The 16486-nt window shown below is 33.8% G+C and overlaps 2 protein-coding genes across 2 annotated transcripts; one reads left to right on the plus strand and one right to left on the minus strand.

Moving 5' to 3' along the window:
- Positions 1 to 1359: 1359 nt before the first annotated feature.
- On the minus strand, positions 1360 to 15928 carry LOC112037456 (uncharacterized). The gene is made up of 5 exons (XM_065768316.1): positions 15593 to 15928; positions 14006 to 14079; positions 10102 to 10974; positions 7681 to 7829; positions 1360 to 1454 (listed from the first exon to the last, which is right to left on the minus strand). The coding sequence occupies exons 1-5, from the start codon at positions 15926 to 15928 to the stop codon at positions 1360 to 1362; spliced, it is 1527 nt and encodes a 508-aa protein (XP_065624388.1).
- Positions 2914 to 5756, plus strand: LOC112037434 (uncharacterized). The gene is made up of 6 exons (XM_065768321.1): positions 2914 to 3273; positions 3379 to 3438; positions 3603 to 3715; positions 4383 to 4451; positions 5245 to 5296; positions 5410 to 5756. Exons 1-6 carry the CDS (start codon positions 2977 to 2979, stop codon positions 5545 to 5547), a joined length of 729 nt encoding a protein of 242 aa, XP_065624393.1. The 5' UTR covers positions 2914 to 2976; the 3' UTR covers positions 5548 to 5756.
- Positions 15929 to 16486: the final 558 nt, after the last annotated feature.

Raw genomic sequence — 16486 nt, forward strand, 5'->3', positions numbered from 1 at the left:
CAACATGCATCTAAGTTCCAGTTGATAAAGAGAACAAATTATTTTCTTTAAATAAAATAACAAGAATTGTTTTTACCAAAACATGTAACATGCATCTAAGTTTCAGTTGATAGAAACAACAACCTATTGTTCTTATCAATTTCTTTAGATAAAATAACAATAATTGTTACCAAACATGAAACATACATCTAAATTTCAATTGATAGAGACAATAACTTATTTATTCTTATAAATTTCTTTAGATAAAGTAACAATAACTATTTTAAAAACACATGCAACAAGTATCTAAGTTTTTTTATACTTAATAGAGACAACAACTTATTTGTTCTTATCAATTTCATTAAATAAAGTAACAATAATTGTTTTAACAAAACATGTAACATGCATCTAAGTTTCAGTTGATAGAAACAACAACTTATTTGTTCTTATCAATTTCTTTACATGAAATAGCAATAAGTGTTTTAACAAAACATGCAATATGCATCCAAACTTCATAAATTTAAATTCTACTCCAACTAAATCTATTATCAAAATTTCAAAACTTATATATATTCACCAATGGTCTTTTCATAGAATCTCCCTTGTATCTCACATTTTTTTTTTTTGGAGTTGCAACTTACGCATAAAATAAATAAATTTATATATAAGTGGGGTGGGATTACATTAGTGGTTTTAGTCCATTTAGGGGCCGTAATGCAATTTGAGCAGTTTGGTGAATACTACCAATATTCTACAATGTAAGATTTACACAATATTAAACAAGAATTTTCCTTTGTTTTAGTTACGAATCCAATCGATGCTACTATCAAAATGAAAATAGAGATCTATATATAATATGAAAGGTGCCTACCTATCAAAATTAAAATAAATCTATAAATTTATCTTCATTTGACTTTTAGTTGACTGCTTCTTCTTGTGTCTTGTGACTACATAAATTTGTGTCACATTTAAGTTTTAAAATACCGTACAATTATGCCTTTTCACTCTACTAATTTTCAAAATCTACCCACTATTTCACATAAAATATAAACAGACGGGAAAGTACTTGCTGCAGACTCTATTACAGTGCTGGCTGGAAACAGAGTTAGGTGGCAAGCTGTGAGTGTGACAGGTGTCCCTAACTCATGTGCATTGCCCATGACCGACAAACTCAAAGAAGATGACTAACGGTGTTTACGTTTGGTTTGGAACCGGTTGCTGACTTTGCTCATTCTCTAAATCAGACAGGCATTCTCTTCGTCCAAGCCCTTCTCTTCACTGAAATATTTGTGGTGCAGATGAAGACGATAATAGTTCAGAATTTTTCGAGGTTTGTTACTTAATCGGATTCCATATCTCTCTCTTATTTTTTTTTTTTTCCTATATATTTTTAGATTTTATGGGTTTTTGTGCGTAAATCATACAATTTCTTCTATTTTGGAAATTTTGGGAGATTTCGTAAATTAAAACTTTTGCTTATACCAATAACTTAAAGAAGAATAATGGTTGTCTCAACAGTAGCCATTAACAACCAAAGCAACTAGAAGTCTAGAATAAAAGGTCTGTGTGTGCTCCATCACACCCTTTCAAGCCCACAAACTGACAAACCTTCTTCACCTCAAATCTTTCAAACCCAAGAAGCCTTTTTTTTCTTTTTTCTTTTTTCCTTTTGATAAAGATAGTGGGTTTGGACGCATGGCTTATAAAGATAGTATTTTGACATTAAGCATAGTTCGAGTTTGGTTTTGATTGTGTTCGTCAGCCAAGTACTAATGGGCTAGGAAAGCTAAGGTATAAAACTATATTAATATGTAGGCTAATTTTTTTTTACACATTCAATAGTTTTATTTTTTTTTTTTTTTTTTTTTTATGGTTAATAATAACAGCTTCAATAGTTTTCTGTTGCTAATGGACTAGGAAAGAATATTCAAAGGGTTTTTTTTTTAGAATAAATGAGATTGTTCATATTATTGTCTTCAAGGCTCTTTATTGTATGCATTTTCTTATGAGACATTTTGGCTCTGCTTTGTATTCAATATTGAAGTTAACGTAGGTAGATGTATAGTTTAGTGATCTAGGGAGGTGGATGAAAATTGTAAGTGAGTATGATACTTGGCAGATTCTTTCAAACATTGTGCTTTCAACTGGAGTGACTAATTGGTTGCTATACATAGAGCTGAACTTGGACATTGATGCTGAAATATGTTTGAGGAACTTCATCTTATTTTAGTTTTTTTATGTCGCTTCTCTTTTGGATAATGATTCAAAGTAGTTGTTTCTTCAAGTAATATCTATTTGAAACCGAGGTAAACTACTTATAGTTTTTATAATGTTTTATAGAAAGAGAATGATTGAAACTTTACTTTTAGTTTTAACATAGAGCTATATTCCGTTTTCAATGAGATGCTGACTCTAATTCCACTGATGACTTACAGAACTCCCCTCTCTATACCTATTAACAATAAGTTATTTATGAAATGTTTTCCATGTTGTCATTTGACCATTTTCAAATGTTATATAGGTAATTCCCATTATTAGCAAGAATGCAGCCATGAAATGCAACAGCGACTTCTGTACATGAGCTATGATGCCACTTAGGTTGATTACTTGACGAACAAATTAGTCTCTTATAAGAGTAGCTTAAAAAGCTTTTAAGTATGAAATGACTTATCTTCAAATAATATTAATATATTTAGTATAAAATAAATATATTTATTTATTAAGTTTAGTGTGATTACACTAGTGGATTTTGTCAATTTAGGTGCGGTGATGCGATTTTGGTGAACGCCCGTCTATACCACAATATGTAAGACTTACACAATGCAAGATTTTTTCTTTAAAAAAAAAAAAAAAATCCAAACTATGCTTCAATAAAAAATTTAAAATAAAATAATAAAAAAGAAAAAATCGAAACGATGCGTTTGGCAGCTTCGTAATCTCTCTCTCTCTCTCGTCGGTCACTCAGATAACACACTACAGACTCTACACAGCGCGGAGATGGCTTGGCAGCAACAATTAGGAGTAGGAGTAGGACCTTTACAACCACACTTTCTCTCTCCAAATCTAACCATTCATAAACCGCTAAATACCCCTGCTTCTCTGCCACTATCCTCTACCAAAACCCGTAAGTATACTCCCACGCTAAGGGCGATTTCTCTACAGCAACTTCCCCCTAATGCCCTCCACCGGAAAAGAGACCCCAATTGGAGAGGTGGGTTCAGTCTAGGGGTAGATTTGGGAATGTCCCGCACTGGCCTCGCACTCAGCAAAGGCTTCTCAATACGGCCTCTAACTGTAATGTTTTGTATTTCTCTTCAGATACCTTGTCTTTTTTTTTCTTTTTCTTTTTTTTGTTAAGGATAATGAAACTAAGAAATGGGCAGTATTTTTGAATCTTAGGTTCTGGAATTACGAGGACAAAAACTGGAGCTTCAGCTTCTTCAGATTGCACAACAAGAGGTACTGCTAGTCTGCTACTAAATGTACACTTCATTTGGAGTGACATACTGTGTTATGTTATAATTTTTAAAAATTGCTCGTGTTGCCATGTCATACCGTACGTGTTTCGTACATAATATGTATGTGTTTATATTTATTTATGGTTTGAGGGGAAAAAAATGTAGGAAGCGGACGAATTTATAATTGGGCTTCCTAAATCAAGTGATGGAAAGGAGACACCTCAGTCAAACAAAGTTCGTAGTGTTGCCGGAAGATTTGCTGCTCGAGCTGCCGAGAGGTATACATACATACATACATACATAAATATATATACATTGAGGTAGTGTAATGTTTATGTTGTTTAATAATGTAATAAAATCCATGTGAGAGTAACGACGATAATGATCATGGCCAGGTTAAAATCTGTATAGATGGATTTATGATTCTGTGTATTCTGCCTTAGTTGGGAATTGACTGGTGTCTCTTGCATCAGAAACTAGATTTCTGAATGATTTATCAACTCTCTATCTGCCTTGGTTTATTTCTTCTAATTACTATTACTTGTGCAAATTTATTTTTTTCTGGATAAATAGGTGTAGTTTGTGTACTTATTACTTTCTTAGGGATGTTTTTATTAAGGATGACCCACATATTGTTGACAAGGAATCAAAAACACTGAATGGCAAGAAGAATCCCGAAGATAATGTACTGCCAAAAGTTTCTCTGTATCCTATTATGTTATCTGATATTTGTCTGTTGATTCTTTGAATGTTTTGAGTATTTAAGGACTTGTAATGTAAAAGAATAGTATTATCCCTGTGAATACAAGAACAGGTTGTCAATTATCTGAATTTTTTCTTCCACTTCAAAACTCTTTAGTTTTGCTTTCTTTCATTTTTCAATTACTACTTCATTAGCGTTTTGAACTTTAGATGTGGATTGGTGATCCCAAAATTAATATTCAGGGGTTGGAGAGTATACCTGCAAGATGAACATGGGACAACAACAGAAGCAACAGATCGCATGATTTGCATGTAATATTTTCTCTCTTTTTCCTTTTTTCATGCTTTTAGGATTGGATACCAGTTATAGGTAATTGTGGTTGCTCTTTTATTATTCTTCTGCTTTGGTTATATTAGCATGTCTTTGCCAAGAAGCTAGAGTTGTTAAATAGTCTTATCATTTATCTTCTTTTTTTTTCTTTTCTTTTTTTGGAGTTGTACAGCTATTGGTTTATTATGTTCTTCATGGCATTTGTGAGTGTGATGTAGAGGCATAACCACATTCACTGAAATGAATATACTAGGTCATACTTCGTGAAAAGCTGTTGAATTGTTTAAGTTTTATAACATTATGAATCCTTTTTCATAAGCTAAATGGAACACAATGGATGAATTCATTTCTCTAGACCCCAAATACCATATAATTCCTTGTTAAATCTGCATCATGAGCTATTTGGTGAAATACATTGAATAAAAGTAGTAATTATCCTTGATATTTTAAGGATTTGCTATGTTTCGTTTGATTTGAAGCAATATATTTACAAGAAAGGGAAGTTTGATATATATAAAAAAGATTGGCGTTGTTGCAGCTGTTTCCAAATTCAATATGCTTATTTTCTTGGTTCTGTGCTTTACACCTGATGAAAGATACAATGTCTTGTCTCAAGTATATTGGTTGATATGCCTAGTTATTTGGATCATTGTCTAATTTTGAAGGCATAATACTCAATGTCTAGGGCATAGGTTATAATTATATCATTGAAAAAGATGGTGAAAATGCTTGTACTAATGAATACTGTAAATCTGTGATATAACTTATTTTCAGGGGCCTCAGCAGGTCTACTCGGCAAAGCAAAATTGATGCATATGCTGCCATGGTATGGAACAAAATTTATATTTGGTTCCTTTCAGTTTTTAATCATCTACTCTTTTCTACTTAACAAAGTGTGTTATTTTGCCCCCATTCCTTTTCTACCTTTTGTGGCTGCAGATGGTACTGGAGAGATATTTTTCATTGGCAGGCCAGGAAACTGAACTTGTACTGCCCAAGAATTTGGATTTACAAGAAAAACTTAAGACAGGTCCACCTAGAGACATTGATTTCTTTCCTGAAGAATTTGAGGGTTGACAATTTTCTTTTGGTTCTCACAGTTTGATTCAGATTCATTCAATTACATTATGCTATCCTTTGTAACACAAGTAGCATAGAGTAGTAGAAAGTAGTAGAAATATAATTGTAAAAAATCAAACCAGCAGAAGCTGGCAGTGTTTTTCAATTGGTAATATTTTCACAAAGTACCCATACATGATGAGTGTACGATTGGTTTCTTTTTCTAATTTGATTCTACATTATGCACCCAAAGTTGTAATCTTTATAAGTTGTTTTATACCATAAAACTTTTACAAACCAAACGATTACAAATGTATTGCACTGCTGTCAGAAAAGATTTCTTTGAACATGAGTTAATTGCAGGAAGTGAGTAAATAAACCAAGGAAAAACCGACAAAGAAAGAAACAGCTACTTTTCTTTCCCGTACTAGTGTACGTCTTCAATGAATATCTTTTGGGTGACGGGTGCTTCATATCAATCATTATAATATATTTTTAACATGGTCCTAATTGAAGTCATATTGAACAAATTATTGATAATTGATGTGTTAAAAAATGCAATAACTTCCGTGATCGAAAAGAGGTTCTAACTCAACCAAAACACTAGTTGAGCTACAAGGCTCATGGCGTATGATTTGGGCTCAAAATAACTAGGAAGTTGCTAGTTAAATTACAAGGTTATTAGCTTATGTTCGTTCATTTTTTAAACAAAAAAATACCAATACTATAAAAACAGCAATACTATAAAAATAGCAACACAAGCACCAAGGATGAAATAAATCACCAATAAATTTACTCTACTACATTAAACCATTACTTTCATGCTTGTTGCAAAAGAAAATGAGTTTTTTTTTTTTTTGAATTGCATGAAAAAGGTGGAATCCTTGTAGCAAGTCACTTTTCACCGTGACAAGTTAAACCCTCATGCGAGATAGCCCTACCACCTTGGTATTAATCTGTTAGCACGACTTGAACCCAGGTTCTAAGGTGAGGCGGACGAAATGCTTGACCACTAGACTCCCACCTCAAGGTCAAGCATTAAACATTTCTCAATCATTGCTTGCATTGCAAAATCCTTTAATTCCACCAATTATGCCACTTCTTATTCAAAAGCATTTCTTATTCAAAAGCATATTTTCTTTATCAATTAACACAATCCTCTCCACAAAAGTAGCTGGCGTAGTTGGAAAACTTAGAATACCAAGATCCTTCCCATGTAGAAATTCAGGATCCAACAAGTCTATACACAGAAAATTCACCATTTTTTTTTCACAAATTCTCTGTTTCAATCGTATTATAATGGGCCAAGTGAGGTGAATGCATGAAAGAAAATGAAAATTTCGAATTTTCTGGCCAGCCAAAGCAGGGACCTTTTGAACCAAAAGTTCCATGCCCAATGCAACCCAAAATTAATAAGCTTTCATCACCAACTTGATTTAGATATTGTGGAAATCAGCACTTAGCAAATCTTTTTTGAATGTTCTCCCATTGTGAGCTTCTTTCCATTTCTCTTTCTTGTTTAAGGCTAGGGAGTTCTAATCTAGTTCTTTGTAACAAGCAGGTGTGTACAATGGATTACCGTTATCTATTTTGAAGGCAAAAGGAAGAACAGAGACTACTGTATTGAAAATTCATGCAGCAGTTAAACCCAGCTCCTTATCTCTAATATTGTGGAACCAAATAATATAATTTGAAATAAACCAACCACTAAGACTCGGAAACAACTAAGGACTTCAACCTTTAGCAAGCCACGTTACCAACTAAATCAAATATGTAACAACAAAAATGATTAATACCTAATACAAGCGAAGAAGAATAAGAAGAATATGTTTCCCAAGCATGTTTATGTTTCCAACAAAATTCAAAAACATATATCAAAAACTCTTTTAAAATATAGCCGTAGGCATTAAAGTTACACAAATAAGCCTTTTTAGCAAAACAATAATGCCCACCATAAGGAAAGGAAACAAAATAACAACAGTTTTACTTCTACCATACCAATATACCATGACTTCTTATCTAGAAACCACCGTTTACTAATAAAAGCGTCGCAGTTTCTCTGTTACAGCCGTACAGTTACCATATCTGTTCTGTCAAGTAAAACAAGGCTCTCCATGAAATTAGTCCCACTTCGAAGAAAATCTTGGATACCACCAACATCTTTTTCATGTAGGGTCTCGATGTCAATCGAGATACGCTTAAGATCCATCCGTTCTACTTCACCATTGGCAGAGAAGATGTCATAACTTTTTTCAACTATAAGTAAACCGTTGTCGGAATAGCCATTGAATCTTTCAACTCTGTGGAAAGGAACAACAAAAAGTTTAGTCCAAGATTGATGGATACCATACTCCTTCATCACCCACACATTAAAAAATAAGGGGTCTCCCTTTTCTGTCAAAGCCAGTTTTCCTTTGAACACTCGAGGACACAAATTAGAGCGTATGACAGCAAAAGGCGTTTCCATCATTCCGAACTTCTCTACATTGACATCAAATGTCAAAATAAAAGGCCACAAAAGAAAAGTAGCATTTTTTTTTTTTTTGATTGGATGAAAAAGGTGGAATCCTAGGAGTAAGTCCCTTTCCACTATGACAAGTTAAACCCTTAAGCTAGATACCCCGCCACCTAGGCACTAATGTGTCCCGCACGACTTGAACCCAAGCATTAAGGCAAGGCGGACAAAGTGCTTGACCACTAGACTCCCACCCCAATCAAGCATTCAACATTTTTCAATTACTGCTTGCATTGCAAAATCCTATACTTTCACCAATTATGCCACTTATTCAAAAGCATATTTTCTCCATAAAAGTAGCAGGCATAGTTGGAAAACCTAGAATACCAAGATCCTTCCTATGTAGAGTTTCAGGATCCAATGAGTTTATACACAGAAAAATTTACCATTTTTTTTTTTTTGGCACAAATTCTCTGTTTCAATTGTATTATAATGGCCCAAGTGAGGTGAATGTATGAAAGAAAATGAAAAATTCAAATTTTTCTCGCCAGCCTAAGCAGGGACCTTTTGAACCAAAAGTTCCATGCCCGGTGTAACCCATAAAAAGCTAGAACATTTTCCAATTGCACCAAAAAAATAAAAATGTTTACTGCATGATTCATGCAAACTATACTAACTCATCACCCAAAAATCCTGAGTGTTTGAAGTGACAGTATGCAATCAAGCCAAATTTCCCTTGTACACTTCAAGATGTTCCAACTGCGATTCATCTCCAACAGCAAGTGGTAGTGTGATGTGATCCAATAGGTTCACTGATTAATTCCTGCAGGGAGTGCTATCTCTCCGAATTTCTCTATATTGGCATCAAATGACATCATTTATTCAAGCAGGTTGATGTTGTTGCTAATTGTTTTCTAAACTTACAAACCATCAACTAGACTAAGTAGACTTAACCCACCACTCTATCAAGAGGATTACAAAAGGGAAAGCACAAATAATTTTGAATTTATTATCATATTAAAGTACTTATTCAAACATGCCTACATAGGAGCTAGTTACCACTTACCAGACACTATGTTCTGCTTCGGCTTGCCATAAAAAAATGAAAAATAACCTCTATTGTTCTTAACATCATAGTTGTCCAACTGATACTTGACTATCAAAATAATGGTGAGGATGGGATTAGTGAATATTTTAAGAGAATCAGTTTATAAAATTAGCATCCTGTGTTATAAAACTCTACCAACTAACACAATCTGCCACATTGTCATGGGAATTTCAGAAAGACTAAATGGGTAAAGCACAAGGAACATCCAATTTTACTCTTGTAGGAAATAAGATAATCAATAATATAAATAGGAGCTGACAGAAATATTTTTGCTCAAAAGCTGTACCAAATACTATTTTGTGCTTTGGTTGGCCATAAAAAAGACAATGAAAACTCAATTTTTGGTGCAATGCACATTTGAATAGATCCAGAGGTATATTCCATCAAAAAATTGGGAAAAGTGCAGCAGTTAGTAACTGTATTTGATTTATGATCGAGATATCTGGCATAAGCTGATTGCAGGAAGAAGAATGCTACTACTGAAGTGATGTTATAGAGTTCATAAGTTAATGGGAGGATGGTATTTTTAACATCAAGATAGGAGCTTTTGCAACTTCCTTTAATAAATTAGCTTCTAACTGCCAATATTAAGGTTGAACGTACCACAGAAACAAACAAAAGACCATGTAGCTTGAATCATGGAAGTAAGAACATGCCCACAGAATGGTAACAAGCTCATTTCTTATTTTATATTGTGGTGAGGAGAGCTCTAATCTAGCTCTTTAAAACTACCAGAGGGATACAAGTAAAAAAAGGATTATGTTGGCCAAATATTGTTTTTGTTGACATTGCCAGATCTAGGTAAGTGCACAACAGCCATCCACATAGAAAAATCAAATATTAATATATAATAGCCACAAAAGGATAATTAAACTTAGTATAAAAATCAAGCATTTTGTAGTACTATCATGCCCACGGCTAAAGGAAAAGGAATAGCAAGGGTTTCACTTCATCCATACCTCTAATGACTTTACTTCAAATATGCACGCCACCATCCCCTTAATAAGACACCATGTTTGCTCCATCAAGCAAAGCAAGGCTCTCCATGAAAGTTCCTACACATGAAGCATGTTGAATATCAAAATCCTTCTCGCGTAGAGTTTCATTGTCAACTAACACAAACTTATACTTCTTGTTCTCCAATTGATCATTTCTTCTGCAAATCAGAAGAGAACCATTCTCAGTGAAGCCAATGCAAATAGCTACTCTTCCTCCAAATGGTAGAACAAAAGGTTTATGCCAAGACTCGTGCACACCATACTCCCTCATAACCCATATGGTGTACTGGTAGTATTGTTCACTCTCCCCATATGTAATGACAGCTAGTTTCCCCTTGAATGATGCAAGACATATTTGAAAGGAGGGTACGCTCATAGAACCATCAGGCATTTCCAGATTCCTGAATTTCTCACAATTGACATCAAAGCACATAATCATTTCACTAGAGTGCTTTTCTTCTTCATCTATGAAACCTGCCATCCAGTGCAAAGCTCCACTAACCAATGGGATTGGCAAAAAATAATTATTATCATAGAATTTAATATTGCTTCTCAACGGCATTTCAATCCTTCTCCATGAATCTGAACTTAATGTGTACACCTCAATTTCAGACGGAGGCACAGAATGAGAAATTGAAATCCTCACAACCTTGTAGTCATTATTCTCAGAATGATATGCAAATCCAAGTGTAACAGAATCTAATTGTCCTAAGCAAGGTTTGGGCAACCTCTTGAATTTTCTAATGCTGGGATTCCACAAATATATAACATTACCAAAAGTGGTAGTACTTTCAATATCAGCAAGACACAATAAGCCATTGTAGGAACCGACTATTTTGGCACGCCCAGAAGGAAAATCAAAGGGAGTTCCTATGTCAAAAATCCTATCAAACGTTCAGTCGAAAGTGACCGTACAGATTTGCCTCAGACTTGTAATCCACGGCATGTGTATGAGATAACCATGATCTTTGTTGTTATTGGTATTATTAAGGTGGGAAGAGATGAAATTGGGTGTGGTGATTGATGAGTAGTAGGATTTGCAAATGCACCTAAATCTTAAGAGTGATTTAACTGGTAGCCTAGTCAAGATGTTGAGTACAATGTCATGTGGGACATAGTTCTTCTGTTGGAGGATCGGAGGTTCTCTCTTTCGGAACATTTTTCAAGCGGAAGAGAAGAAAAGAGAGGGTAAAGTAGTAAGGATCTTAAGATCTTTATAAAGAGTTGTGCTCTGAAAGTGTTTGATCTGCTAACGAATTTAAGATATTTGTAACTTTAAAGACGACTCCTTATATTCATCTAAAAAAGATTCATGGTATGAACAAACTTCTACTATGATTGTAATTTGCACATATCAGAGATTAGTTTAAAAAGAAGGAAATTTTGGCAAGATTCTGATTTGGATATGGGCATCAAACCCTTTTTTTAAGGAGTTAAAACTTAAACCGGCAATTTTATTTTATTGTATGGCTAAACAGAGTTTGAGTGAAATTAAAGAACTTGGGACCATCTTCAATCTACCCCTAGATACATTCGTGAGCAGAGATTCCCCTTACAAGAGCTAAGTAATTTGTAAATCCAAGAAAAGACAATTACACCAAGCTTGGCCTTTCAGTCTTCTGTCAAAGCAAGATACTTTCAAAAAATTACATATCTTACTAGCAAAAATTTCACAATTGTGCCAATCATAGAGCTAGAGCTTGCATTTTTTTTTTTTTTTTAAATCTTGAAATCAATAGCAAGATGTCTAGAGTTTTATAGTTCAAATGACATCACTTTGGAGTTTTTAATTGAGACATTCAAGTTCAAATACCTCAGCCCCAACTATTAACATATAAAAATTTAAAAGTAAAATACCAAGAGCAAGATGACCTATAAACATAGAGGATAATTATATAGCATCCCTAGCCTTATCACATGCCTTATGTGCGTAATCAGATTTTTTTTTTTAACCTTCAAAATTCTTTATTCATCCCATTTGGTTGTTTCAGCCTTCATCCTAGTAAACCCAATCCAAACTCGATCTTCAACACCACTAGTTGCCATTAGTAACTTGATTAGAAGCACCAGATTTGTTAGCTTCATTTAATTTCTCCAAACATTTAATACCAACAACTTCATTACTCACGGTAACTAGTAAAGTAGTCCTACGAAATAGAGAATTAGCAACTCGATTAGAAGCACCAGAGTTATGTTTAACAACACAGCAGGTCTATTCCATATAAGAAGCATACCATGTATTCCATATAAGAAGCATACCATGTAAGCATCTTATTGAGGTGTCTTTGATTCTTGAAATATTTCGATGATTTATTGTCTACAAAAATTCATGAACTCCATTGAAATTAAATAATTTTCCTATTCTCCAAGGCAACTGCATACACCCAAGGTAAAATGTTTGCTAAATCTGTTTTTATGCAAGATTGCAACCAATGGTTAAAAACCCAAACTGTTTAGGAAAAAAAAAAAAAAAAAAAAAAAAAAAAAAAAAAAAAAAAAAAAAAAAAAAAAAATAAATTCAAGGTTTTAGGGCCAAACTAGCTTTTAACCAAAGTAGAACCATGATAATGTTATAATTAATTATATATTATTAAAAATAACAAATAAATTTCTAAAAACAAACAAAATTGGTTAAAAGATATCTAAAGAAATTTGACCAATTCTCTCAAGAATTTTCATGATTTTAATAAGTTCAAAAGAAAATAATAGTACATAAACAAGCATAAACAAAATGTTGAGTTTATTGATCCTGCAAGTAGAAAGTAGTAATTAAATCTAAATTAAAATTATTCATACTTGTAAAAAAATGTATTTTAATCTAAATTAAGACCATTTTTAAAACAAATATATAAGTATCACAGTGACATGCAAGATCACAATTCTTAAATCTCATATTAAGCCATGGATAATTTTTCCCTTCCACATTAGACCATTACTTTCATGCCTTCTGCAAAAGAAAAGGAGCATTCAGTATTCCTCAGTCACAGCTTGAGTTGCAAATAATGACACTTCTTATCCAAATAGCATATTTTCTACATCAAGTAACGCAATCCTCTCCACAAAAGTAGCAGGCAAAGCTGGAAAAGCTAGAATACCAAGATCCTTCTCAGTAGAGTTTCAGGATCCAATAAGTTGATACACATAATAATTATCCAATTTTTCGCAAATTCTCCTTTTCATTTGTGTTATGATCAGCCCAATAAGTCAGGAAGATACATGAGAGAGTGATAAATTTAAATTTTTCTTGCCAACCTAAGTAGGGACCTGCTCTTTGAACCAAAAGTACACCAAGCCTGGGGCAACCAGAAAAAGTCTAGAACATTTTCCAATTGCACAAAAAAGGATGCTTACTCTATGATTATGATTCATGCAGACCAAACTATCTCATCACCCAAACAATGCATAGCTCACCCAAACAATCAAAGCCAAATTCCCTTGTACAATTCAAGATGTTCCACTTGCAAGTCATCTACAACAGCAAGAGGTAGTGTGATCCAATGGGATGGCTGAATAATTTCTGCAGGAAGTGCTATCTCTCCGAATTTCTATCCATTGGCATCAAATGACATCATTCTAGGAAAGTAAGCTGATTTTGTTGCTAAAGTAACTTAAACACCATCAACTAGACTAACGCACCACTCTATCAAGGGGATTACAAAAGGATAAAAGGTCAAGAACAAATATTTTGAGTTTCATATCATATCAAAGTACTTACTCAAAAATGCCTACATAGAACCTAGTTACCACTTCCCAGACACTGTTTCATGCTTTGGCTTGCCATAAACAACTCAAAAAACAACCCACCTCTATTGTTCTTAATATCATAGTTGTCCAATTGATACTTGAAAATCAAAATAAATGGTGAGGATGGGATTAGTCAATTTTTTGAGAGAATAAGTTCATTAAAGTAGCAACCTGTGTTCAAGAACTCCACCAATTAGCACAATCGGCCACATTGTTATGGGGATTACAGAAAGTCCAATTTTAATCTAGTAGGAAATAAAATATAACCAATAACATAAATAGGAGCCCATATAGAATTGTTCACTCAAAAGTACACTTTTCTGCTTTAGTTGGCCATAAAGCAGACAATGTAAACTCAGTTTTGGTGAAATGCACATTTGAATAGATCCAGATATATATTCTATCAAAACAATTGGGAAAAGTGCAACAGTTGATAGCAGTATCCAATAGAGATTAGAGATGGAGAGTTTAAGAATCGGAAGTACTGTATCAAGTTCAAAAAATCAAGATGGTGAAAACAAGAATGTGTAGATAGAACCAATTTTAGAGTGTGTGCAAGAAAAAGGATGACAATTGGATTTCCATGTAAGAGGTCAAATATGGTACCATAAGTATTCTATTTCATGGATTGTTAACTTAAATAGAGATGTTTGCATGCATCATTAAAAATACTTGTAAGTTAATTTAAACTCCCACTGATGTCTGTCTCAATGCCAATGGATTTGACAAGCTAACAACTGTACACACCCCTAAATTCTTCTTGTCCAACCAAACAAAAGTTCAGGAAACACACTTGATGTAGCTCACAACCTAACAGCTATATATCCCTTTAAATTCTTCCGCTTCAACCAAACAAGTTTAGCAAAACCATGGCATATTTCTTTAGGAAAATGAACACAAAAGTACTAACAGAAACACAACATTTAGGCAGCTAAACTAGTTGATCCACATCCAATGAACAAAAAACATGTGATTGAACCCATCTAAGCATGAGATAATAGCATTCCTTACATATATAAATCTCTGAGACTCTAAAGATATGATAAAATAGCAGGATCACATATCTTGGGACAGACTCTCTGTCATATAAATTAGCTTCTTATTGTCAAAATTAAGGGTAAATATACTGCAGAAACAAACAAAAGACAATGCCGCTTGAGCCAGGGAAGTAAGAACAAGACCTTGTAATAATATAGCAGGATCACATATCTAGGGACAGACTCTCTTTCATATAAATTAGCTTATTATTGCCAATATTATGGTTAAATGTACTACTGAAGCAAACAAAAGACCTTGTAGCTTGAGACAGGGAAGTAAGAACAAGACCTTGGAATGGTAACATGCTCACTAAAAAAGCACTTGGCTACTTCTTTTCAAAATTCTCAGTTTTAGAGCTGCTTTTATTCTCTCCTCTTTTTTGGTCATTTCTTCTTTCAAAGTGTAGGCAAGAGAGCCATAATCTAGATCTTTTTAACACTACCAAAGGGACACGTAAGCAAATAAGGATTATGTTGGCCAAGTATTGTTTTCTACTTACAATGCCAAATCTAGATTTGTGCACGACAAACATCCACAGAGAAATATCATATACTAATATATAATACTATAATAGCCACAAAAGGATATTGTAAACCTGGGACAAAAATCAAGCTTTTTGCAATACTATTGTGCCTACTACTAAAGGAAACTTCATCCATAGTCCATACCACTAGGGACTTCACTTATAATATGCATGCCACCATCCACTTAGTAAGACACCATGTTTGCTCCATCAAGTAAAGCAAGGCTCTCCATGAAGGTAGCTACACATAAAGGTTGTTGGATATCAAAATCCTTCCCATGTAGAGTTTCAGTGTCAACTAAAACAAACTTCTGTTCTTGATTGTTGGTCCTGAAGCAGGAAGTCAAAAGTGAACCACACATAGTGAAGGCAATGCAAACAGCTAATCTCTCAAGTGGTACAACAAAAATTTTATTCCAAGACTCAAGCACGCCATACTCCCTCATCACCCAGATGGAGTACTGGTAGCCACCACGTTGTTCACTTTGTCCAAATGTAAGGAAAGCCAGATTCCCTTGAATAATGCAAGACATGTCTGAAATCTCTCTATTGACATAGCACCATCAGGCACTCTTAACATTCTAAATTTCCTTTTTTTTTTTTTTTTTTTTTTTTTTTTTACTGCTGCGGGTTAGCTTTGTTTTTTTCTTTTGAACTTGTTATTTTATTTTTCAGGCACGTTTGTTTTTATGTTTGGTATTTTTTGGGCCCATTTTTGTGCTTCCAGGCCCAAAGCTTTATGTTCCAAGGTCGCTTGAGTGTGTTTTTCTCGTACCAAGCTACAAAGAAAATACCGCCACATATTTTAGCTTAATATACTAATGGTCTATTTGAATGTCATGAATTTGGCGATGTATTTGAATTTGAGGGGCTTGAAATCCAAATTTTTTATTTAAATAAATTAAAAGAATTGGATTTGGATTTGATTCCAAATCCAACTAAAATTTGATATGCCAAAATTCATGGATTTCAAATACCCTCAAATACAGTATAATTTCTGAAATCTTTCATGTACTCTCCTCTTTCTCTCTACTTAGGCTCGTGCTTCTCTCTCTTCCTCACAATGCCACAAGCTTCTTCTTCTCTCTCTT

The sequence above is a fragment of the Quercus suber genome, unplaced genomic scaffold (genome assembly GCF_002906115.3).
Source record: "Quercus suber isolate HL8 unplaced genomic scaffold, Cork oak 2.0 scaffold_920, whole genome shotgun sequence".
NCBI lineage: Eukaryota > Viridiplantae > Streptophyta > Magnoliopsida > Fagales > Fagaceae > Quercus > Quercus suber.